Source organism: Lathamus discolor, chromosome 3, assembly GCF_037157495.1.
Source record: "Lathamus discolor isolate bLatDis1 chromosome 3, bLatDis1.hap1, whole genome shotgun sequence".
Taxonomy (NCBI): Eukaryota; Metazoa; Chordata; class Aves; order Psittaciformes; family Psittacidae; genus Lathamus; species Lathamus discolor.
In genome coordinates, this window is record NC_088886.1 from 73,196,538 (window position 1) to 73,223,967 (window position 27,430).

General features: G+C 42.4%; 1 protein-coding gene across 4 annotated transcripts in view; it reads right to left on the bottom strand.

Annotated features, from left to right (window-relative positions):
• The window catches only part of DIP2A (disco interacting protein 2 homolog A), a 97,418-nt gene that overhangs the window by 51,520 nt on the left and 18,468 nt on the right, over window positions 1-27,430 (bottom strand). For all 4 annotated transcript variants that reach the window (XR_010610617.1, XM_065669776.1, XM_065669775.1 and 1 more), the window contains exons 2-3: window positions 14,958-15,029; window positions 8,508-8,627 (exon numbers count right to left, since the gene is read on the bottom strand). Coding sequence is in view for 3 of the 4 variants with exons in the window: in XM_065669776.1 (XP_065525848.1) it covers window positions 8,508-8,627; window positions 14,958-15,029 (192 nt within the window). In the remaining variant the exon portion in view is untranslated. The remainder of the gene's footprint in view (window positions 1-8,507; window positions 8,628-14,957; window positions 15,030-27,430) is intronic.

A 27,430-nucleotide genomic window follows, 5' to 3' on the forward strand; every position in this document is an offset into this window, starting at 1 on the left:
CATACCGACTGTTTCTCCTTCAAAGGTGGGTAGTGGGACTGAATTAACATGCCTGTCCCTCACTCAAATTAAGCTCAGAGGCAATGGTTTCTAAAGTTAAGGGTCAAGTTGACATATTTTCTCATGAAATCAGCCCAAAGAGGCTTTCAAAGTATCATTTAGGAAGAACACCCTGAAAAATCTTGTACTCAAGTTACAGAGTACCAAGTACATTTGTTCTGGGCTATGATTTAGTTTCATTTTATGGGGAAATATAAATGGAGATAAACTGGCAACAGTAGTGGACTCTTCATCCTGAAATGGGAAAAAAAGTGGAAAATGTACACTTGAAGCTTTCACAAAAGAATGCAAGTAATCCAAAATAGAAAGCAGGGGCAAAATGTGTATGAAGAATTAGGGAAGAGACACAAAGTGTTCCCACTTTCCTGAAAACAAAAATTACTCTAATATGCTCACTGGGTATATTTTCTTACTTTTAAGCCAAAACTGAGATTAAAGAGGAATTTAGTGTCCAATCAAGACCACACTGCAGATAAAGTTTAATGCATTCAAGTAGTTCTAAACTGCCTTCAGCAGATTTTTCTCTTTCACATAGATATGTTCCAATGCTGTCAAAAGAGAAGCCTTACGTAGAAAGCAAATTCATGAGAACAGATACCAAGGAGAAATGAGGCAGACCAAAAATGTACTTCAGCTTATGGCCTAAGAGTCAAACTCATGAAAAACAAGTACAAAATGACTACACTTACACATAGCTACAAAGGGCCCAAAAGCAAGTGTTGTGATTATGTGTTTGTCTTAGCACATTACTTTTATGGGGAGGCTGTTACAGAACAATTATAGAACAAACCTGTTCAATTTGAAAAACAAAGATATATTATTTCATTAAGTATCCACCTAAGGCAGCAAACATGGGCTGTGAAACTCGGGCACATGGCAAACATACACATCTGACATATGGATACATAGATATAGATATATCTAAAAGTAATTTCTCTGCGCCATACCTATAGGGGTTAACCTTGATGATGACTACAGGCAAAGCTCCATATTTTATGGTACCAGCTCTGTACCTGCTTTGGTCATGCTCAGCATGAGGCTCTGCAGCACTAATTTATTCTAAATAGGCTGATTAATTTCAGTCAAGAGATAGCTCAGGGGAAGTTCCCATTTTAACAAGAAACAGAAGTGATTTTTGAGCATTCCAGAGAATAAGCATCTATGAAACAGCAGAGCACAGCACATCAATGTGAACCTTCAGGAAGTCTTGGCACGGAACACTTTCCAAAGGCAGCTGTGTCCCAATACACTGAATAAACATCCAACACTTGGGGGACAACTACTCAATTCTCCATTTCAAAACGAGATTACAAATACTGCACATAAACTCAGAAGCATGACTCTCCAGAGAATGCAATATATTTGGTCTTTGTTCATTAGTTCTTTGCAGTAACAATGCTACTTTTCGAGCCTGCAACTCTCCCCAGATCATCTGTTCAGCTGAATTTAAAATACACATATACACAAATACAATGTACCACCTGTATGTTCTTACAAGACCTATCACAGAATCACAGCCTGGTTTGTGCTGGAAGGGACGTTAAAGCTCATCCAGTTCCAACCCCTGCCATGGGCAGGGACACCTTCCACTGCAGCAGGGTGCTCCAAGTCCCTGTGTCCAACCTGGCCTTGAACATTGCCAGGGATGGGGCAGCCACAGCTTCTCTGGGCACCCTGTGCCAGCGCCTCAGCACCCCCACAGGGAAGAGCTTCTGCCTAAGAGCTCATCTCAATCTCCCCTGTTCTGGCAGGTTAAAGCCATTCCCCTTGGCCTGTCCCTACAGGCCCTTGTCCAAAGCCCCTCTCCAGGTTTCCTGTAGCCCCTTTAGGCACTGGAGCTGCTCTGAGGTCTCCCCTTCAGGAGCCTTCTCTTCTCCAGGCTGACCCAGCCCAGCTCTCCCAGCCTGGCTCCAGAGCAGAGCTGCTCCAGCCCTTGCAGCATCTCCATGGCCTCCTCTGGACTCACTCCAACAGCTCACCCAACACTCCCAAGTCCTTCTCCCCAGGGCTACTCTCCATCCATTCTCCACCCAGCCTGTGTTTGTGCTTGGGACTGTTCCGACCCTAGGGCAGGACCCTGCGCTTGGCCTTGCTGAATCTGCTAGGTAGGAATTTACTAGGTAAATGCTTGTCTCAAATAAAACTGTCTGTGCAACCAACTTGTGAGGTTCAAGGACGATGCTATTATGAGGTGAAATAAATAAAAATACATCCCCCCCCCCCCAGTTTTATGAGGTGAAATAAATAAAAATACATCCCCCCCCCCCAGTTTTTAAACCTCTGTCTTTTGGGACATGATTATTCCTTGTAATATTTGGCACCATGCTAGATCTTTGCCACTGACCTTCACACCAATGAGTTGCCAATACATGTGTCATGAATTAAGCAATCTCTCTCCCTGCCTCCTTTTCCCAACATCTGAGCTACTGCTTTTGGATAAGTCTTGGCTACTCCTGATCTTTGGTTCTGCTCACTTCTCCCTCCTCTCCTTGTAGATACCCTCCACTGAAGTTCACTATTACGGATACCCAGATGCAAACCTCTGATTTCCACATAAGTCCAGAAAGCTTAATGAGAACTCAACACACATCTTGTTTTCCTGTGTTACTTTATGCACTTACTGCTACCCACAGAGTTGAGAATATTACAGAAAGTTTATGTTTTCAGCCTTTAAAAGCTAGGGACAAAACGCCAGTTGTGCAAGGCACATTTCCGTGGCACAACTTTCAGTCAAAACCAAGCTTTTAAACACAGACGGTAAGAACAAGATGTGTTCACTTCAACCATGCATGTATCTGTGCTTAATTCAGAAGACATTTTTTTTACATCTGGTAGAACATCAGTGTTTTTCACTCCAGAAAAGGTCTTCCAACAGAGAAAAATAACATGCAGTATTTATACTCTTTATATATATTCATCAAGTCCTTAAATAACATTGCAGATTAAAACCTGACAGCAGTCTTAGCTAGCTGTGCATGTAGGGAATTGGAAAGGCCTGTCTCCAGGCAAGGGTGCATTGAGGAATTTTAAGAAAGGAGAGTGGGGCAGGTCATAACATCACACAGATTTGTGGTAGCAAGCAAGGGAACTACTTTTTATTCCATTTCCAGAGGGCAAAATCAGCTGAACCTCCTCCTCTCGCCCTCCCAACTCCCACCTCAAAGCTGGAGAACACCAGATTGAATGATAAAACCGGAACCAGTCGGGATACTATTTCATTCTGTTTCATGGTTTATTTTTATAGCATTGCTTAAATTCATCAGTTCCCTCTACACTCATTAAGATCTATCTCCAGCTTGGAATTTTGCTGTTAATATCTTGTCCTTGGATAACAACTAAGTAGGACCATTCTCTCGGTCAAATAAATTCAAGGGTTCCCTGGAACGCTTTGTTCCTATCCCACGTTTCCTTTAAGAGCTTTTCTACATTAGGCACACAATGAAAGAGACTATGCTAAAGTAAAAGGAATGAAATAATTTTAAAGCCGCAGAACATTCAAGGTACAAAAATTCAGACAGTAATAAATTAAAGCTTAGCTGGATAGCAGAATTGCAAACAGCAGCTCTCTGCCATTGTGTACTACTACAGGGTTAAAAATGGACTGTGAAACTGATTTAACATGTAAGAACTGTGGACTTCAGTCTTCCCCAGTGAATTAGTCATTAAACCCAGATCAAATGTGAGCAGAATTGCACCATATTTGAGAGCAGAGAACACAACTGTTCAGCAGTAAGCAGTGGAGAGCTGAAGAGCAAGCCCACCAGCTGACTGACATCAGCAAGCCCACCAGCTGATTGACATGAAGACTACATGTACCAAAGTGAGAAAAAAGTATATCCAAAAGTAGAAGAAAAAGCCTTGAACAACTTGTTTCTGCTCTTGAGCAAGCTGCAAACAGCCATCAACAATTCATTATCAATTCAAAACATTTTCCCCTTCCTCTGCTGCAGTAAACCCCATAATCTTCTCTTCCATTTTAAGTACCTATTCTCATTTCCTTTCTTCCCACATGTCCTTGAAAAAAGATGGCAGAGGAACACTAAGAAATACTTTGTGGACTATAAATCACCTTAAGTATTAGACCCTAAACCCTCCAGCTATTAGAAGAGCATTTTTCTTCCCTGTTTGTAGCCTCTGCTTGTTTTATCAGCCCCTGATTCTTGTTCCTGCCTTAGGGACAGGAGGAAGAATTTCTGCCGTTGTTTGAACTAAACTTGGCATTCATAGGTTGACCAGTTTTCCTACTTCTCACAGGTCTCCAAATGCCACCAGCTAAAGCAAGCAGCCCTGCTGGCCTGTACAAATGGCACTCTAAAGTGTCCCATATGATCGTATCCCTGTGACAAGGATTGCTGAGGGGGTGTTGAGTCAGGGAGAAGTAAAAATGACTTTAAAAGGCTGTATGACTCCAGGAAGGCTACTACAGCACAGAGTATTGGTGTGGGATCAAGCTTTATCGCAGGAAATGAAAGGGAGCTGCTGTATACTGCCCACTGCTCTACAGGGCTCACCCTGCACCTGCACAGGTGAGGCGGCTTGCTCCTCATCAGGAACAGCTCCCCAGATACATCCCTATATCTGTTCAGAGAATCATAGAATTATTTGGGTTGGAAGGGACCACCCTGCCACGGGCAGGGACACCTTCCACTAGAGCAGGGTGCTCCAAGCCCCTGTGTCCAACCTGGCCTTGAACACTGCCAGGGATGGGGCAGCCACAGCTTCTCTGGGCACCCTGTGCCAGCGCCTCAGCACCCTCACAGAGAAGAGCTTCTGCCTAAGAGCTCATCTCAATCTCCCCTGTTCTGGCAGGTTAACGCCATTCCCCTTGGCCTGTCCCTACAGGCCCTTGTCCAAAGCCCCTCTCCAGGTTTCCTGGAGCCCCTTTAGGCACTGGAGCTGCTCTAAGGTCTCCCCTTCAAGAGCCTTCTCTTCTCCAGGCTGACCCAGCCCAGCTCTCTCAGCCTGGCTCCAGAGCAGAGCTGCTCCAGCCCTCGCAGCATCTCCATGGCCTCCTCTGGACTCACTCCAGCAGCTCCACGTCCCTCTTGTGCTGTTGCCCCAGAGCTGGATCAGGACTGCAGGGGGGGGGGTCTCCCCAGAGCACAGCAGAAGGGGAGAATCCCCTCCCTGAGCTGCTGCTCATGCTCTGGGGGTGCAGCCCAGCACATGGGGGGATCTGTTCCAGGAGCACAGTCTGTATATTACAGCTGTATCTCCAATAAGCATAAGAACAGTAACCAGAAAAAAGTGCAAGAGTGGAAAGTATAGGGGCCAGGAAAGCTTTTTCAGATACCCTCAAGGCTTACCAGTGAACTCATTTGTATTCTGACCCCAAACCAGGCAGCAGTGGGATTGAACACAGGAGAAGACACAGAACCTCCACCAGAAACTGCATACCCTCCCTGGAAGAAAAGCTAGCAGCAATAGCTGCTGCATCACCATCTGCATTGCAAGTGCAAGAGTTTTAGTGCTTATGATGGATGAATGCTTGCAAAGTCCCTGCATTTTTCTCTTTCTCTACCACAGGTCCTTTAACAGGATAAAAGCCTAGGTAAAGCACTGGTATGTTAACTGTCGTCTCAGGAACTATTACGTAACTGAGTAGCCTACAGTGCTTATTGATGGTATTCACTGTTGGAATTTTTTGGCAATATTTACTGCTTGAAGGCAAGTATCCGTGGATAATAAAAACTAGAGTTAATTTAAATGGACAACTGTGGGAATCTATTAAAAAATGTGCTTAGAGCTAGTAAATGGCAGATTAATTACATAAAAAGGCAAAATTGTTCCACTTGCTTTTTTTAAGTCATTTTGTTGATGGTTCTAAAATAACTACAATTGCTCCAGAAAGAGATCCTGTTCTGTGAAAAGTGGCATTCCACCCTCATCAGCTGCTCTTGGAAAGGACATAGCAGAAGTCATGAGAGGCAAAGAAAGGGATTAAAGAAACAACAGTATCCAGAATTATAGCCTAAGGCTGTTTACCCTTCAAATGTATGCCAAAGTATGGGGAAATTTAAAAAGCTAACAACATTTCAAGCCAGTGGTGATGGATATCTTTTCTTTAGGTAGAAAATGCTTTTAGCATAGCTAAAATTTCTCAGCTAAATTGGGACTGTTTTGTGAAGTAATATTTTGACTCTTTCTGACAAAGCACTGGGAGGAACCAACTGAAGCCACTCTGCAGTAACTGGTGTTTTCTGAGACATCAACATTTCTATTCATGCTGTATGGAGACATCAACCTCACAGCATGAGTATCCTTGAAAAGGAGCATCACAGAATCCCAGACTGGTTTGCATTGGAAGGGATCTTAAAGCTCATCCAGTTCCAACCCCTGCCATGGGCAGGGACACCTTCCACTAGAGCAGGGTGCTCCAAGCCCCGGTGTCCAACCTGGCCTTGAACACTGCCAGGGATGGGGCAGCCACAGCTTCTCTGGGCACCCTGTGCCAGCGCCTCAGCACCCTCACAGGGAAGAACTTCTCCCTCAGATCTAACCCGATCTTCCCCTGTTTGAACCCATCACCTCTCGTCCTATTGCTACAATCCCTGATGAAGAGTCCCTCTTCAGCATCCTTGTAGCCCCCTTCAGATACTGAAAGGCAACTCCAGTGTGAAGCATTTTCAGACTCAAATCAACTAGATGAGTCAACATCTATTAGAATCAGAGTAGTAATACTTTCAGCAAGTACGTGGCAGTCCATAAAAGGACTACCTACGATTTTGGCACTGGCCAGTGGTAAGTATGAGAAATAACCTAAAATCACTATACATCAGGCTTAATCTTGAGTAACTGTCCACTGAACACTTCGGGTCATTCAGAAATGCTCGTATTGAGGTGTAACAGTATTGGCTAAGCTCTGGCTTGACAAAGCTCTGAGGAGTGCTTTAGAATCACTGAAATTCCACTTAATGTTAAAATCAACAAGGCCATAAAAGTGTTAACTCTGGGAAAAGAGAAAGCACTGACCATTAGCACTGACAGCCAGGCTAACATTTGAAGACACTGTTCATCATCTAAATTCACTCTACATCAGCAAGTACGGGAACTGAACTTGTGAATATCCACTCATTTTTACGTGCCTTGAACTGTGGCATGAGCCCAATGCCAAACTTCCCCCAGACAGCACCAGTAGTACGGCAGGATTCTTTACTTGCTTCTGTTTTATTGGTTTGCTTTTTTAAGTATCCGTGCAAATTAGGACATCTGAGGCTCTGAGACAGGAAAAATGTCCATGTAGACAGCAAAGTCCCCATATACAGTGCAGTGCTCATATATAGCATATTGCTCTAGACCCTCCCAGCTCTCTCAGGTAATAGTTCCCCATTGTAGTTCTGCTCTTTTTGCAGATTTTATCTGTTAGTTTAACACCACCATATGCTATTTTAAAGATCTAATTTCTATCAGATTCATGCTTGTAATTTATTTGGAATCCAATTGGTCATGAAGTAACTTGGAAAATGTGGCTGTAATTCAACCACTAAATCTGTTGGGTTTTTCCCTAGTATCTTCAACAGTGAAAGTCTATTGATGACACACTTGAAATGCAAGAATAAATATAAATAACCAATTTGTACATACTCTTAAACATGTCATTTAATTAGTTTTCATAATATAAAAATATGATGCAATAACCACTATGCTAAAAGGCAAGGCAATGCAAGACCAACAACACAGTAAGGATGTGCAGTGCATGCCATTACTTGCACTTCCCATCCCCAAACCCAAGACATATAATTACCCTAGAAAACAAACAGAAAGATTTCCAGTCCACAGGTATTTAGGAGAGAATGCGCCTTCTAAACACCTGCCTGTTCTTACTATTGTGACAAGGAATTTCACAGGGAAACTGTACTTCAACCACCTGAGAAGTAACAATGGCAACAGGATGTGATGAGGATATTGGCGTTTTCACAGAAGTTTCCAAAACAGGTTTGTCACAGTGGTGTCCATTTAATTTTAAGGAGAATATCCATTGTGACATTTCCCTTTTTTGTGCACTTGCTTTAAACCAGGAAATATCTGAAAGTGAGATACAACAAATATAATAATCCTATAAACTTTCTTTAACAAAATAACCCACTCACAAGCAAAATAACCCACAACCCACACAATGCAATCTTCTAAATGTTTAAATAACTGCTCCATAAACTGCAACCCAACCATTTGTCTCAGCAAACAAGAGAAAATTGTTAAGCACAGTGTACAAATCACAGTAAGAAAAACATCAGAAGGCATGGCTACAATTTGTTTCCCTCCTGCTTTTTCCTGCATTCTGGATTCAAACAAACCCACTCGTGTATAAGAAATACAAAAAGCTACTTGAAAAATGCTCATCAGCTCTTCCATTCTCCCAAAGCACTTCCAGCTTTTTATTTAGGTGTAGTAGGTACTACTTTCCCTCTTAAAACACCTGCTATTTTAGCTACATTTCATGTCCTTACCAGATCGGAAGCGCTCATCCCTTGAATTGTTGGAACGGGATTTTTGCTGTTTCACACCAGTGGCGGTAGCTTGTGAAGTGCCTGACACTCTGTTCTCTGCTTGCAGGGATGGATCCACACCTGGAATACAGTTTGATTTCAGTACATGAATGAGGCTCATGAATAAAACATCTGCTTCCTAAGTAAGTAGGTGTCAAGAACATAGACAAGTTCAACTGGAGACCTCAGTCTATACCTACCTTTAAAAACCAAATCTCACCTTCCAACTGCATTTGAAATTATTTAAACTAAACCTAGCTTCATCAGATAAGCATTTCACACAGAAGATAACAAACACTTCTGAGGATCAGAAAAAATCACTCTACTTTGTTTACAATCCTTTGTCATTAGGCATTCTGCATGCCAGATCCATGCAGTGGGAGGAAAGGGAATCAACCCTCTCCCATCTAATTGCTGGACATCAAGAGAAATATTAGAATCAGAATAATGGAATGGTTTGTGTTGGAAGGGACCTTAATGCTCATCCAGTTATATCCCCCTGCCATGGGGCAGGGAAACCTTCCACTGGACCAGGTTGCTCCAAACCCCGTCCAACCTGGCCTTGCACACTGCCAGGGATGGGGCAGCCACAGCTTCTCCGGGCATCCAACTCTGGAGACATGCTCCTGTCTTTTACAGCTTGCTATACAGGAAGAACATAATTTCCTACTTTCCAAAAGTAAAGCTTTTCTAAGTAGGTAACAGGTGCTGATATGGAAAATGAGACAGGCCAGTAAAGAAATTGAAGTGTCCTCAATGGAGGGCACTTGAACATGGAGTTGAGTAGCGCTGAAACATCATGTGCTTACCTAGTATAAAGAAGACCCATTCCCTGAAAAACCTTTAGCAGAATCCTGTTCTAAAAGAAAAGCAATTTTAGTCTGCCAACAGAATTGATTCAACGTATCTTACAATTGAAGAGTGCTGAAAACACTCGAGAACTGTACTGTGCATTTCATGTGACTGAATGTTTAACATAACCACAAGACAAGAGTCCAGTGAGAGTTGTTGATCTGGATACAATAAATAACAACTTCATATTCATTAAAAAGACTAAGGCAAGTAATTTCTCCAAAGTCTGAGCCAAGAAAAGAGCAGATGCAACAGATAATGCAATAACTGAGTTGGGGCTTTTCCTCCAAAAGAGGGTAATAAGTTCTAGGTTGAAGAACAGATTAATGCTCTCCTCTGAATTCCTTACTCTTATCTTTGCCAGTCCTACAGATCAGTACCCAGCATTAGAAATCTGTTTCTATCCAGGCTCAGTATAGCCCATGAACCCCTATTCTGAACTCCTGCAGCTGGCATGTAAGCAAGTGACCACATAGCCTTGGAATCTGGACTCATAACACCACAACGAAGCCATGACAACGAAATATGAATCACTGAACCTCAGAAGTACCCTTTAAATAAGGATGAGGCACAAAATCAGTGCTGCTGTTGGCAACCACAGGTGCACTTCTTCAGGCTAAATCTCCCTTTTCAGTTTCTCAAACGTTTTACTTCATAACGCAGAAATACCAAGGATCAATGTGAAAAGCATCACTTTTTGGTATAAACAGTAAGATATTGCATGTAACTCTTAGGCTGCACAAGTATGTGCCAGAAAAATCCCGTTCTACAAGCCTGGTGAACTTGGTAATTTATTCTGGTACTATGCAAATCAGTACCTTGGCCTTCAGCAAAAGCAGCTGGGTAATTTGCTAAATCTCCCATTCACACTGATGAGCTTTACAAAAATACATTTTAAGCAGTGCACACTGAAGACCTGATTCACTATCACTCAATTTTGTCCGTTTTTGACTTAGCCAAAGCTAGCAAAAACTGAATGTCATCTTAAAGAGGCTGCTTGTTCCAATTAACTGAACAATTCATTTCTACAGGATGAAATTAAAGTTAATATTGGAATTATAACTGTATTCTTCCATTCTCTAACACTACAGAGTCAAGACTAACACTGATATTTCAAGCAATTTTGATTTATAGAAACAAAACCAATCCATGGTAAGAGCACTGACCAGCAGACAGGACAATGACCACAAGTGCAAGCATTGCTGGGGAGGATACCTGGCTAAACACATCTAGCATCAGACAAACAAAGATAAATGAATCATAGAATCCCAGCCCAGTTTGGGTTGGAAGGGACCTTAAAGCTCATCCAGTTCCAAACCGTGCCACGGGCAGGGACACCTTCCACTAGAGCAGGGTGCTCCAAGCCCCTGTGTCCAACCTGGCCTTGAACACTGCCAGCGAAGAGGCAGCCACAGCTTCCCTGGGCACCCTGTGCCAGCGCCTCAGCACCCTCACAGGGAAGAGCTTCTGCCTAAGAGCTCATCTCAGTCTCCCCTGTTCTGGCAGGTTAAAGCCATTCCCCTTGGCCTGTCCCTACAGGCCCTTGTCCAAAGCCCCTCTCCAGGTTTCCTGTAGCCCCTTTAGGCACTGGAGCTGCTCTAAGGTCTCTCCTCAAGGAGCCTTCTCCAGCCCGAACCAGCCCAGCTCTCTCAGCTCATCTTCATAGGAGAAGTGTCAAAAACACACTTAGCAAAAGCACAAACTTTATTGCAAGATGACTCTTCTGAGAACCCACATGCAGAGCAGTTGCTCTATTGCCTCTTCCATCTAATCAGTGTAAGATGTGATGTCTTAAGGTCGAACTCAACTGTTTTTAAAGACTTCCACCAACATCTCAGCAAACCCTTATTTGTAACAGCTATTAGGAATTCAAATCTAAATAGATTTGGTAGATTAGATAAATCTAATTTACCTTTGCAAAAAGACTGATCTGGAAATCTAATCTCCCAAACAGAAATTCATAATAATTTCAGTTCTAAACTAAGTTAAGTTATAGAAGTTGAAGCAGTTTACTAGCTGAATCAAAAATATTCTATGTTTTAATGGTAAAAGTGAAAGCCAAAGGAGCTAAAGTAGCACGGCAAAAAATCCCTCAGCTCACTTTCACTTGCATTGCTACCCAGTTATGCATGATGCCTCTAAAAATACAGTCTGCAGAAGATGACATATCCCATTAGACAGCTTTGCAGAAAGAGAGGGGAAGAGGGAGGCCAACTTCAGGCTCTTTGTGCACCATTAAGCCTTTTTGCAGCTGTTGAACTGGATCTAGAAATAAGAAAGGAACAAAAGACAAGCACCAGGTTCAGAGCACTAAAAGAAAGGAAAAGGGGCACAAAAAGAAGGAAAATAAACTAAGTGTGGGAAACTCCCAGTCTGGCTCTAGGCCAGCCTTTTGCTCTACCCAGCTCTGCCCTAGTCCCTCTCTGCTGTCTCCTCCAAACCCAGCACCCTGCTCTGCCTAAAGACCTACCACCCAAGGCTCTTCAGCACATCTTCTCCAACCCTGCCTCTGGTTTCCACCCCTTCTCCATGGATCCAGGCCCTGCAGACCTCCTGTTCATCCCTCTCCACTGTGGTCTGTTTTCCACGCACACTCACAGAGGGTCCCTACCAAACCCAGGGAGGTTTTGGCGGAGGAATGCACTATTTCTTACTTGGCTGTGCCTCTGCCTGCCCTAAAGGAGAGGGAGCTTCAGGACATTCCTAGTTAGAGACAGGCAGTCTGCAAGAATGGGTAAGATCTTTCCTTGAAGGTTTTTCAGCTGTTTGTTAATGTATGCAAGGTGCAGGACCAGGTGTGATGAAAATAGCTTCTCCTTCCCTGTTAGTACTGCCTCATGCACCATGGCAGAAGAGGTGCATCATTGTGTAGCACCTGCATATGAAGTACCTGGATGTAACCCATTGATTTCACCATCACTTGTGTACCTCACACTACTCAGTCTTCTCAGCAAAGCGGAAGCTGTGCTGATGCGTACCTAGGTTAAGTACAGCTCCACAATAAAAGACATTAATTCCAGACTGCTTTAAATAGAAATTTAGATAGTTATTTCCAGTTAGTTCCTACTGAACTGTAAAGGAAAAAAAACCAGCCAAACTCTTCTCACAAGAATCACGCAAGATGATGAAGTTCTACATGAAACATGCTGAGCTTTGGATCCTTTCATAACAAACTTAAGGCAGGAGAGTAAGTGGAAATTATCCCCCAAGAGACTGAAATCTGAGGACCTCTCTTTACTTTTTGGTCTGAGAAATCTTACCTTGGTTATTAAGCATCCAGCCCTTACACAGGTCATAGTTCAATTTAACCATTCTTTGCTGTCATGTGTCCCAGAACATACTACCTGATCCACACATTTTTGTCTTCCAAGATCTGAAGTGATGTAAGTGTTCACACCTTCTGGATCAGTGAAACTGCACAAGGGTCTACCCATTGCAATTTATTACCCAGAATAACATATCAGAAAATGACGAGTTTAAAGAAATGATAACAGACATTGTATAAATGATTGTGCATGACAATCTTACACTGTTCTATAGTGTCTTCCTCTACTCAAGGAAGTAAACTTCAGCGCATAAGCTTGGAAAAAATGAAACAATTTTAAGGGTGTTACTATTTGCCATTAAAGGAAGCAGCAACAAATATAAAAGCATTTGCTAAAAATCCAATGAATCCAAATACTAGCCAGGAAACTAAACTATCTCAATGAAAATGCCAACAGCAAGAAACATGCTCATTTAGACATTATGACAAGACTGGTAAGCAGAACACCTACGTGTCATAAGCTACAACATTTATTTCTCAGAATAACAGTCCATTCTAGGCAGGGTGTAAAACTCATCCCACTCTAATGAATGCTGGGCTGAAGTACCCAAAGCAGCAGTTCAGGAGATACTTCATAAGCAGTGCAGCTCTCCTAACATAGGGGATACTGCCTGTCAGCAACAACCCAAATTCACATAAACTACCTAAGTGCCATGCAGCCCAGTTCTAATCAAAGCAGGCAGCAAAAAAAGCAGAAGCCAGACAATGAAAAGCCTCTGTGGCAGAGAGTTGGCAAAACCAGCCCTAGGAGCAGGGAAGAGCATGAAGGACAGCAATCAGGGGAAGATGGCTGGCTGACTGAGGCCATGGACCTTGGAAGATCCCTATAAAAACCCTCTTTGTTTGGCTATTAACTTTCAAGGAGATGTTGGCCTCATCACTTACATAAATTTGGTTACACAAGCTGAGTCAGCAGAGAGAATGTCTATTTAAGCACATTAATTAGAAAAGAAGAAAGCAAGCTACCAAGGATGAATGGATATAATCACATTTTGGGCTCCTGACAGGAACAGAGGTCTTAAATGGTTCATTTGGGAAAAGCACAAGGCATGGTCTATCAAAGGTAGATTCAGCTTAGATTTAAGGAAGAAGTTCTTCCCTGTGAGGGTGCTGGCACAGGGTGCCCAGAGAAGTTAATGTTGCATCCCTGGCAGTGCTCAAGGCCAGGCTGGACAGAGCCTTGGGTGACATGGTTTAGTGTGAGGTGTCCCTGCCCAAGGCAGGTCCTGGTCTCAAAATCTTTAACTAAGCTAAGCTGGAGAACAGGGTATTTTGAACAGAAAAGTGAAACAGTTCCTCCTGGCAGGTGAAGCTAAAGCTTGCTGCTGACTGCAGTATGTATCACAGAAATCCAAACTGCTTCTATTCATGAGCCCTTTTATAAAGACAGGTTAGGTCCCGCATGTTCCACAGAGTGTTATACATTTGCTAAGGGAAAAGCTACAGCTGTTGGTAAAACAGCAAATCCACACCAAACCCATGTTAAGAAACCCCATGCTGAAACTCCAGATCACTTTCTAACTGTTCAGCGTCAAATACACACCGTAAAACACCACAGCTGAGCAGAACTCAAGGGAATAAAACTTTTGTCTCTCCTGCTATAGAGCCAAAGGCATCACTACATTGAGATTTCAAAAGCAAAAGAGACTATCATCTAGTTCCACAATTTGCACAAAACTGGCTGGAGCTGCTCATTTCTCCTTCAAATCAGTAACTTCTGTAAGTATCTGAACTAAGCCAGGACCAACATCACAGAATTAGTCCCTCTGTTCTCTGAGGCATAACACTAACATTGTAAAATAATACCTGTGATTCTCTTTCTCTCATCTATCTACAGTGTCTCATGATCAGGTCCATTCATCTCGGTTGTCCTCTCATTTTCCCTTTTCTCAACCAGAATCTCTCAAGCTATGGAAGCATTTACCTAGCCTAAAGCATTTACAAGCCTAAAGCTCAGTGGCACCACAATGGCTTCAAACCCAGAGTGATTTAAGTGTCCTAGCATAAAAATAAACCAAAAAGTTGGGTGTTTAGCTTTCAGCCATTGAAGAGAAAGTCTGACAACAGACACCTTAAGAAGTAATAGTTTATATTAAACAGTATTTTGAAGAAGCTGGTTAGATGGCATGTCAATCAAACACCATTAATTTGTCTATTCTATTTAATGAGAATTTTTCCATTACATATTTTCCCAGATTTAGCACAAAAGGTGTAACTTACATGCAGTCTCTTACCTTGAATTAATGGTATGTACCGTGCTAACAGCTTTGCTCTTTTCTTTTCATATCCTTTCTGAGTGATGTCTCCTAAAGAAACAAGGAAAAGAATTCATATTGGTTTGAATTCCTGAATTGGTTTTAAATAAGCCTTCTCATTTTCATGATCCTTAGGATTAAACTGGCTAACTCTGAATGAGTCACAACAGCAACAAAGACCTGGGGATGTCAGAGAAATTCATGGCCATATCCATACTACCCATGCAGATACGATCATTAGTGTCTTGGAGGTATGCAACAGAGGGATAGTGGTTTTGCCTGCAGCATTGTGCTGAACCTGGTTCTGGAGTTATTTACCATTTACACAGCACAAACCAGATGTACTGTTAAGACAACAAAGCTTCCAAATTCTAGGAGGTGGTAACCTCCTTCCAGCACTAGCTTTTATTCAGTTATCATCCGATATCCCGTTTTAAACCAGTTTTGCAGACTCCACTGGTAAAACATGGTAAAGCTCCACTGGTAAAACATGAGGTCTTTTCACAGAGTAGCATAAAAGCAAAACTACAGAGACCCAGAAGAGGTTTTGAAACATTTCAGGATCTGCACTGCCATGGTTCTACCAACAGAACTTCATGCAAAACCAGCAGGAAACTTTGTATTAAAACACCCCAAATCCCACCAAGATTTTACAAGTTTTGTCTCTTTTCTAGACCTCAGCACAGATATGAAAACAGGGATCTAAAACCACTCCCAGCTCCCACAGCTCACACCTGCTTAAAGACGGTGAGGTACTCTGCAGTTCCATTAACAAAGTGAACTTCTATCCCTCCCTGCTTGTGGCAAATGAATCAAACCAGCATGAAATATGGCCAAGATTAAAGATATTAAAGATACCTGGTTGTATTTTTTGAAACACACTCAAATAGAAGGTGAATTTTAGAAATGTAGGCAAGTAATGATCTTGACATGAATTACGACACAAAAGTAAAATTTAACAGTTTGATCTTTGCTTCAAGAACATTATTCCAGCAACTTACAGATGAAAAGGGCATATAAGAGGAGAAAAAAACCCCCAAGTAAATCAGCCTACCTCTGGCCATTTGCTTCCTGCCAACCCTAGAATTTTTCCCCATCCTATTCATACAAGAAACCAAAACTTACTGTCTGGAAACCTTGCAATTGACAGAACTCCAAGAACACTACCCCACTCCCAAGGCATCTCTGACCTCAGTCATAGATGTGCATTAACTTCATAGAATCCCAGACTGGTTTGTGTTGGAAGGGACCTTAAAGCTACTCCAGTCCCAACCGCTGCCATGGGCAGGGACACCTTCCACTAGAGCAGGGCTCCAAGCCCCTGTGTCCAACCTGGCCTTGAACACTGCCAGGGATGGGGCAGCCACAGCTTCTCTGGGCAAGATCTGACATGTCCTATAATATGTTGGTTATTTGTCTTTATCCTTACCAATCCTTATCTGCAGGCAAACAGCAGAATAAAGTTATGAAGGTAATCCAGAGAAAGGGTATGATTTACATGGGATTCCCTTGGAAATGAGGCTATTAACTACATATATAGTAGTATACTATACTAGTAACAGTAATTTTTAATTCATCTGGACAAGTGGTTTCGGTATGCAGAAGCAAGAACCTCTTTTCCTCAGCCAGATTTTACACAGAAAAGTTCCTACTCTGTATTTTAAAATCTTTCTTGGGTATTTGTCTTAATACGTAAGTGGTGAGTTTGGTTAATAACATCCATAGCGTTATGTGCTACTATTTCCTCATCTATCCACCCCTCTCCTACATCAGAGGATAGTGCTAACAGAAACAAAGTCATTTGATTCAACCACCGCACAAACAAGTGAATTTGCATCATTTAAAGTCACTGCCAGAATGCCAAGACAAGCAATGCCAGCTTGAAGACACTGTTCAAAACAGGTAAGGGAATAGAAAATGCAAATCCCAGACTGCTTCAATCATTGCAAACTACAATCAACCAGAGTTTGTCAGGTTTTACTCAGAAACCTGTGTAAATATTTCATATAAAATATAGACAAAAGACAGAAATGCTTCGGTTACTATTTTCCTTGAACAGAGGAAATACACAGAAATGTAATTTGTATATGTATGTTAAATAATTCTAGTGAAACAAGAATGAAACCAAACCAAAACACAAATGCTCCCAAGCAGATTTGCATGCCTGAGTATAAACTGTCATTGTGATCACTGTGATCAGCTCTCCTAAGTCAGTCAGCTCTACAAAGAAAGGAAAGGGATACAAAAAAGAGGTGCAGCATTTTCAGCTATGGAAGGGAAACCAACCAACCAAACAAAACCCAGACAAGAAGCACCAGCAGGAAGAACAGTTTATCATAAAACTTAAGTCATTTGGAAGACAAAAGCAATCTCAGCAAACTCTGGAAGTAACAAATGCTGCACATAACAGAAACTTGCCATACCGCAGCTCCAGTGAGGACAGTCATTCCCACAGCTTCCGAAAGTAATCCTCACATTACATCCCTGAGCAGGTCAAGCACCACCCAATGGAAGCAGGACAGCATGAAAGCAGCAGATCAGCAGAGAGGGTTGAAAAGAGAGTCTCATTTAAACCAGCTCCTCTCCAGCTTTGGCACCTCCCTGCACTCTTTGATTCTGCTACAATGCTGACTTGAAGAATTTTCCTTGAATGGGTTAAGAAAAGTCCCAAGTCAGAAGCATCTCTGTCGACTTTCGAGCCCCACTGGCAATTCCCACTTTGCTGCCAAGCAAAGCTTTCCTTTGTTCCTCAATCTAAAGCCTGGGGGGGTGGCTTCCCCCTGACAACCACTGCCCACCCCTTCGCCCCTAGAGCCTCAGTGGGATTAACCCATCATTTGGGGTTCTTTGTGAGCCTTCACCTCTTCCCAAAAGAGCTGCTTAGCCACATCTGGTGTGTGGTGGCCACAGCTGCTGTCATTTAGCCTCACTTTCTCCCCAGTTATTAGATTACACAAAAGCAAGATGAGGTTCCTGGGTCTCAGCAAACCAGCTGGGAAGCCTGGGATAAAGCAGGATGCCGTGTCAAGCTGTTAGTGCTCTGCCTGGTAGAGCTGGAATACAGCAAAATATGTCAGAGGCTGCAAGAAAATTCATCTAGTCATAAAGGGAAGTGTTAGCATTTCTTAAAATGATCTACGAGAGCCATTTTCTTGATGAGTCCACAAAGAATCTGTCCAATCTACCCAGGCACGGTTTTATTTCAGTGTGACCACTATAGTTAACAGAATCTTAATGCCAAATTAAACAATTCAGTATTAGCTGTATGTAATTAGGGTTTCCTCACTTACTTTTTATTGGCTATACACTTGCCGGGTTCCAAAATTTCAACTAGCTTATTCTCAATGCTGAAAAGTAGGTGCTGAACACAGAGTAAATGCTTCAATGCTCTTCAAAACCACAGGAACAGCAAACAAGCACAGGCTTCACCGCCTAGATACTGCTGTCATGCCTCTTCACATTCTCAAAGTCCTGACTCTGTAATCTCAAGTATTTTATGGTAGTTCTACCCACTGGATAACAATGCTTAGAAAAAGCTTCTCTTGAACTACGAATTGGGCATAGGTGAGCGATGCAGTTCACAAACACAGTGTGCCTAACAGAGAGTGCAGCAGCCTCTCCTCTTCAGTGCCTGAAGATACAGGGCAAGGCATATCCACTGCTGCTCTGCCTCCTTTGTACACCTGCACTGAAGGGGCCTTGAAGGCTTCTGATGGAGAAGGGAAGATGAGCAAGATGCTGACAGACACAAACAGCTCATGGGAAGGAGCTTGTTATGAAGTGAGCAACTTCTCCAGTCCTTCATCAGTACTTTGCATTTCTGTTCTCATGGGGAGCGGCTGTAAGAAACCATGCACCACACCATGCTGGCAAGACGTCTCAAGAGTCCCTTGTGGGGGACAGATGACTGTGGGTACCAGACAGCTGAGGATGGCTCCACCTGCTAAAGGTAAGGAAATGCCTCCTGGTCAATAATGAGACTTCTAAATGAGATGGCTGTGCATTAAACGTGGATGAAAAGAATAAAATGTATTAGATGTGGAAGATAAAACCTTTAAGGATTTAACTGTTCAGCCACTGGTGAGCACAGTCACAATCTCAGGTATATCAACAATTATCAGGTATATCACACTCTCAGGTGTATCAACTACTGACAAATCACTGCAAAAACTTTTGACAGTTCCATGAGTATAAAGCAGGAGTCAAGGGAGTGCTGCCTGAAGAGCTGGCTCCTGAATGGTTTGAAAAGGCAGCAGCAAGCTGGCAGTTTAAAACATAACTCAGATGTCACCTGTGGAAAAATCTGATCTCCAGTGTATAAGGGGACAGGTTGTAACTGCATTTGAAGGCTTGGTGGAGTTGGAAGAATCAGTATAGCAGGCACTGATTTCTAATTCTACCTCTCAGACATGGCAAATACCTTTGTTAAGTGAAACAACTCACCAAGCTGTATTTTGCATCATTCTAGAAGTACCCTAGCAGGACCACTGCATTGCTGCATGATTTTGACTTACTTCAAAGTCAGAAACAACAAAAAAATGTGAAAGAAATAATTACTCTGACATCTGTGATTTCTGTCCACCGCAAAGGCAAAAATGATCAAGGCATTTCTAAGAACTATCATGAGGACAACAGTAAGGAAAGGCAGTAACACTTGGCGTAACAGCTGGAGAATCAAAAGATGGTGCTGAGGAACACTGACCCATGCAGCCAGCACAAGAAATGTCTGTCATGGTACCCATCCTTCAGAGCAAATCACGTGCCAACCAGTCCTGAGGAAAACAATAGAAGCACACAGGAAAAGAGACCTCACCAACACAGGCGACAGCAGAACAAGGAAGAGATGGCTCATCTCCTGTGCAAGCTCTGAATGATGCTATTAGAGCACGAAGAGATCATGAGCTTGAGTCCTACCATGCATGTGCACTGCAAGCTTCAGAGAGTGCCAGCATCAACAGGGAGACAGTTTCTTAAGGATGCTTACCACTGCAAGGCTTGAAACTAATACACACAAGTAATACTGAGTAACTGGTGCATCTTACCTATAATAAGCACCACAAAAAAACATCTAAAAAACGGTCTCTATCTGGAAGTGCTGCACTTATTAAACAATCTGGTTCCAAACAGGATCCACATCAATACAGCTCTTCTCTAAACCATGATTGTGGGGTTTTTTATCCTTTTTCTGCCAGCTGAGGAACCACCATTTTTCCTGGCAAAACAGATGTTTACCACTGGATTCTTCCCCTAGTAGCTAAACTATTACTAGCATGTTGATAAACCAGCTACTCCTATTTTTCCTGTTTCAATCTTAACCATTGTTTCTGTTCCTCAAATTGCATTACAAGCTGTATTTCCATCATTACTGAACTTTATACTGAAGTAAGCGGCTGCACACAGATGTTATACTGCTAAACTCAGTGGTTTGAGGGGGTATTTTCTGGTTAAGAGTGGTAAGTACATCGGTTTCCAGTTGTTTGCTCTTCTATTAAAACTCATGCTTTGCCATCATAGCTATAAAGAAGCACTTCTAACTTGTCATGTAAGCAGAAGTCCATTCTGGCAAGTCCATTCTGGCATGCAATTTCTTGTGAAAAGTCCCATTTGTTTTCTATACAGCATACCTTCATTCCCAGACTCATTCTACAGCACAATATTTCAGCCACAGCTAAGCTTATGTCCATGTTGTTAAAAAGCATAGAAATCTGGAGCTGCATGAGGAGCAGGTGAAGCTTTATCTTGAAGATCCAGAAAAGAACAGTTCCTTCCATCTCCAAGTCTGCAAAGCATTCAAACAGCAGTCCTTCATCCTGATTCACTGCTGTTTTCTGAAGGGCTATCAATTGATGCCTTAATTTAGTATGTATATGATGAGCTAAGTGAAGTGTGAAGATATCTTAATTATAATCTTTCATATTATAGAAATCCATTTAAGATGGAAATAAGTGACATCTGATCATTCCATATGGTGATGCATTTGACTAACCTATAATTCTATTTTGAAGATCCTATTTTAAACATCCTGAGAGCATCGAGATGCTTTTTAAGCAGTACCAGAAGTTTAGCACAACTTCACTGAAAATAAGTTATTGGTGATTCCTATTTTGCAGCAGGACTTTCACCCCTGTGACGGAATTTAAGTTGTCACAGTACAGAACTTGTCTGCCCGCAGTAGTAGCAAGATGGAGGCACACAACTTCTTCAGCTACTACACATTACTACTTTGATGCTGCGAGGGCTGGAGCAGCTCTGCTCTGGAGCCAGGCTGAGAGAGCTAGGCTGGTTGACCTTAGAACAGCTCCAGTGCCTAAAGGGGCTACAGGAAACCTGAAGAGGGGCTTTGGACAAGGGCCTGTTGGGACAGGCCAAGGGGAATGGCTTTAACCTGCCAGAACAGGGGAGACTGAGATGAGCTCTTAGGCAGAAGCTCTTCCCTGTGAGGGTGCTGAGGCGCTGGCACAGGGTGCCCAGAGAAGCTGTGGCTGCCCCATCCCTGGCAGTGTTCAAGGCCAGGCTGGACACAGGGGCTTGGAGCACCCTGCTCTAGTGGAAGGTGTCCCTGCCCATGGCAGGGGGTTGGAGCTGGATGAGCTTTAACGTCCCTTCCAGCCCAAACCAGTCTGGTTTGGGTCCCTTCCAACCAAACCAGCAATATACACAGCTCCATTAAACCTTTGCATACACAATGAAATCACTGAAACACCAAGCTCCAAGAACTGGACAAATATTGACTAACTAATTACAGGTATCTTAACGACAGAAAAGGAAGCAAATCTAACAAGATGTTAGTAGCAGAAGGCTACATTTTCCACTTCATGCACAATTACACAACGGGACTACCTATTTTACAATACCATTAATTGCCTATTGCGCTTTTTCTAGGCCTAAATTTAGCCTGATTGAGCAATTGGGAGTTTTGCTATTGGCAAAGAAATGTTAGAATTAGAAAATTCTACCCTGACACATATCCCACCTTTTCATATCAACGTTTAAAAGCGGCTGCTAGACAAAGGAACCACAAACTACAAAAAAGCCAGTGAAGGAAGAGTGCAGTGCAGCAAGGATGGGATCAGTCCATGCATGCCAGGTTACTCCACTCTGTGCAAATCCACACTTGTGAACTGTGTGTGGACGCTGAACGATGCTGAGCTGCCTGGTTTGAAGCCATTATTTGCTTCATCTGCCAGGAGGTGGCATTTGACAGGGTAAAAGAAGATGAAATAATTGGATCACAAAAGCAACCTGGCAAATTTCCAGGCTCAGCCCCATTAATGAGTTGCTCTTCTGCTGCTTCAGAAAATCTTTAAGCTCACTCCATGGGGACATAGGAAAAGCTCAAACTCGACCACGTCCCATCTATCCCATTAGGACTCTTTGCAGGATACAGGAACAGACTGACAGATGCCGGCTATATATACATTTGTAATTGTGCCAGTCTGACCATGGTTCTGCTCTTACAATTAATATGAAACAGGACTAGTTTTTAACTTGTTTCCTTTCAATGAAACATACTCTTATCTCCTACTGCATAAGAAGGACAAATGAAGAACCATCTTCTTTACCCTCATGTTAGATTATGGTTTGTATTTCCTCAGCAGATGCAAGCTTCTAAATATGATCCCTCCTGCAGCTTCAGAGGTATGAGAACAGGTTTGAAACACTGGATGTGTTCTGAAGTTGATTAGAGTCTTCACCCAGAGGTTATGAACAGAATTCATCAAATCAGATACAGCTTTCTCACCTCATTATGATGTAAATCAGAAATGCTGCTATCCCCATTTAACAAGCTGAAGAAAGCTGTATGTATGGGGGGGGAGTGGTGGAAATCAGCTGGTAAATAGGGAACGTACTGTCTGCTTCCCACAAAAGCCAGCAAAGAAGATGAAAAGCACCAGACCAGGAGTGGCTGGGCAGAACAAGGGAAAGTTGCTTTTACAATCTGAGCTAAAAATACATAAAAACACAGTTGAAGATTGTTTAGGTAAAATACAGAACTGAAAAGCTTCTGAAAGGATGCTGTGTGCATGCACTGGGTCCTCCTTTCAAACATTCACACTGAAGAAAATGGTATTTCAAAATAACCCAAATCTCAGTGTACTGCAGAGATGAAGATAGCCAGATTTTTTGCTTGTCACTTCCTAGATGCATCAGGGATACAACATCAAGGTAAAATAATCATGTCTGGCATGTAGTAATCAACCATTATAATAAATTAGGCCAGAAAGAACTGTCTGAACCAAGTAATTTTACCCAAAAGCATGCAGTCGGGAAGGAGGGGGAAGGTACTTTACTACTAGGTACAAAACCATCTCCCTTACCTTGGTTGCATCAACAATTTCTACTGCCATAATGTCCGGGAGCAGCCTCGGACCAACCTATTTTACGGCTACCGCAAAAGATTCCCTGAAAACTGTCCCCAAAGATGCAAATCTACAATCAACCAGACATAGAAATGAGGCACAATAACGAAAAAACTCCCTTTCTACAGTGCTTTTTGCAGCATCTTTAACACACATTCCTCTCCAACAACACTGTGAAGAGAAGAAAATTATTGGCTACATAGGATGTAACTTTTCTGTTTAATTCAGTTAAAACAAGCAATCGCAAACCAAAATAATAAATGCCTTATATTATGCAATCACCCTTGCCTTGAGGAATGCATGTGCAAAAATAAGAGGATGTATGCACCATTTCATGCTGTTCGAAGCTGTTCAGTTGCTGTAACTCCTTTCTGATCACATCCTCCACACACTCATTACTTAAGGCACAGTGATTAATGAGCATGATGACTATTAAACTTCCATATCTTGTCTGAAGCTTTATTTTTATGGTGTGCTTTTCAGATGGCAGTGACACTGATTTTGTTGTTCTCTGCACCAATACCCCAGAAGTTATACCATCTACTACAGATACTAAATGCTCCATGGTGTGTGAAATATGTACTAGCTGCACAAACCTCACATTCATACTTCGGGAGCAACCACAAAGCCCAACACATCCCAGCAAAGATGCTGTTCAGGCACAATGCACAATGCTAAAGACTGAAACAGCCTCATTCAGAAATCCATGACTATGGGAAGACTCAACTCATTAATTAGACCACAAAAATCTTTCAAAAACCCACCAGAAAACCCGAAGACACAAACCACAGCACAATGCTCCAAACTCACATCCCAAACATACAAAGAGAAGTCACATAACCTGCAATATCTAAACCACACACAACTCACTGCTTCAATACATAAACTACAGAACTTTGCCAATGGATTTCCAGGTCCCGGTTTCATCGGGTATGATCACGAAGAAACAGATGAAGTGATCCAGTGGTTCAGTGGCCGAACTACAAAACGATAAACTATACTGAAGAGAAGAAACCAGCTGAATTATTCATGGCAGCATGCAGAAGAGCAAGCCAGCTGGTGCACACAGCCACGGCACGAGAGAAAAACCATCAATCCCCATTATGACCGGATCACCTCAGTGCTTACAAGCTTCGGAAGGCCCAGCATGGGTCCCGATGATGGCTGAACTTATTTACATTGATTTCTAGTTGCAACGCTCCTTATTAAATGTCTAGCTGAGGTTAGGAGCCTGTAAATAATCAGCAAATGCAGTTTTCCTGAATCCAGGCCCTGGGAAAGTGCAAGAACATGGCTTGTAAAGGCCTTTCTCAATTACTCACACACATGGGAGCAGTGCTTCACCAGCCAAGCTTAGCACACAGCACACACTAGATCTTTTTAAAGACAGCAACTGTGAGCACTCACAAACATTAACCCCATCATCTCACACCAGAGAAGGCCATTATCAAGGACCAAGCCATCCTACCCCACCTGATCAAGCAAACCAGCCTCCCATCAGTGCTGGTTATAGAATATGGACTGCTTGACTCCTGCACGCCTCCCATCTGCTCAACTTAACCATTCCTACTTAACGACAAGACAGGAGCCATCAGTTTGCTACTGACAATAGGAAAATCAGTTCCTCAAAGGGATGTAGGGAAAATGTGGCCTCCTTTGGAAGGAAATGGGAGACCTGATTACCCAGGATATGGAGAAGGCCAAGGTACTCAACGACTTTGCCTCTGTCTTCACTGACAAATGCTCCAGCTGTAATCTTGTGTTTGCTATTTAAGACTTACCAAATCACACAAATACAGCATATTTCAGTGCTGGAGTTTAATAAGAACTACCCTAAAATGAGGGATTTGATCACGAAGACAAAAACACACTCCTAAGCTTACAAGCTTCTCCCCATCCCTAAGCAAAGCCAGATATATAACTTTTTATTATGAATACATGGCTAGATTCTCAGTATTGATCAATGCCATAAGCAAGGTTTATCTACTTACATACACTCCCTAACGCAGATCTTGTAAGTTGTACTGGGTTTCAACTGCAAGTTCAACAGCTGTAGTAGAACAGCAGCATCTTTATATCTCACCCTGACTTCAAAATACTCCAATAGCAAAAATATTGTCCCAGTATTTCCTACCACTAAAAATGTGTTTATTTTCCATCTAAGGTTATGTTTCCAGCCATTGCATCTTACTGTTTCCCTCCATGATACCTTTGAGAGCCCTCATCACCTTTGTTTTTCATGTAACCTGTAACTAGCCTCCTGAATATACCCAGATGATGCAGAACTACCAATTCCTAACTTATTCTCCCATTTCTTTCTCCATCTTTCCCAGCTTGCAGGCAGCAGAAGCAAAGAGATTCCCAGTAGTACACGAGCATGATACTTCAGAAAGCTGCTATAATCTGTTCAAGAGCTGTACCAACACATACTGTGCCTTGGCTAACAGTTCCCAAACTTACTGTAGCTGTATACTGTATATTCAGCTTCTTGCATCTCCTACCCCTGCTCTCTCATAATTGTTTCCTCCTCTTGTGCCAATTATTTTAATAGCACTCCTACTGACATCAAAGTATAGATATTAAGTGGCACCCAATTGATTGCATCTAAGCCACTCAGACATTTAACTTGTTCAAAGCTCTGCATCTTGAGAACACAGTTTGGCAGTACCTAAACTTACCAGTGTAGTAGTACCAACCACTCTGGCATGCCTCAGATTGGAGAACCACTATTACATCTGCCACAAGACTGCACAGAGACTGCTTTCAACACTATTATATCTGACACAAGACTGCTTCAACTGATTAGCCACCATTTCTTCCTATTCTTTGCAACTGCTACTTCCCAGAACACAGCATATGAATTCTGACCTACATCCTTTGATCCTGTGTCCAGACTTGACAGCATTGACTCTAAATCTCCTTACCAAGCTACTTAGCTATTTAACTTTACTTTTCCAACTGGAATCTAAAAAGTATTCCATTGCCAATTGCCTGAGAAAAATAAAGTGTCTAAAATTCGGCCAATCCCACAGTAAACTGGGTGTTATTCAGGAGGTGGTCATGTTTATAACTCCATTCCATTTTTAAGGTCATGTCATTAAGCTGCTTTTTAAATCATTCACAGTGGCTTCTCATCTCTTCTGCTTCTTAATATCACATGGCTAACTCCAACACCTCTATTTCTAATCACAAATTCCCCCATGGTAGCTGTTCACTATTAGGTCCATACAAATAAGCTCAATTCTCAAGTGTTCCCTATTCACACATGCCTCATCCTCTCCTAAAATATGCTCATCTACTGTCTGCTAGATGTCACTGTTACCAGATGCATCTAATTCCTTCCAAATCACCCATTTATCCACTCCCTAAAAGCTGTGCAGGGCTCTTTGTAAGCTCCCTAAGTCTTTTTCTTCCATCTCTCCAGCTAAGCCTTCATGAAATAATTCCTCTCTTTCCACTCTTTCCAGCACTACTGAAAAATTAACCTGGAATCGGAGAGCAATTCAGGCTGGGACGGACCTCAGGAGATCTCTAGTCTAACCTCCTGAAAGCAGGAAAATGAAGAGGTCAGACTGAGTTTGCTCAACAGGGAATTCCTTTAAGTGGTTCTGCCTTTCCCAAATTATTTGAGAAACATAGGATGTTGATACCATTATGCTCCAGGGTTTCTTAGGATTCCTTTGTCCTTGATACAGTAATTCAGTGGGCTACATTATGATTACTTTTTGATGTTTTTGTGCTCTGAAGCTGGCATAACTCTTTTAACTACAGAGAAAACCTCCTCATTCATTCTTCTAGTGTTCGTAGCATTATCTCACCTGCCTCCAGTCATCCAAAATCCAATTGCTCTAGCTATTACAACCAGTCAAATTGAAACTCTGGTTTCTTGGTAGCCAGATTCTTACTTTCATCAGGTTGGAGAGAATGACTACTGAGACAATTCTCTGTATTGTCACATGCTGGTTTTCCAAACCAGAGTGCTTTCTTCCTGCCAAGCCACCAATACAAACCTCATCCAGAGAAAGTCCAGCTCCAGGTCAGAAAGACAAGGGCATTCACTTGCTGCTGATCTGCAGAAGGAGACCAACGCAA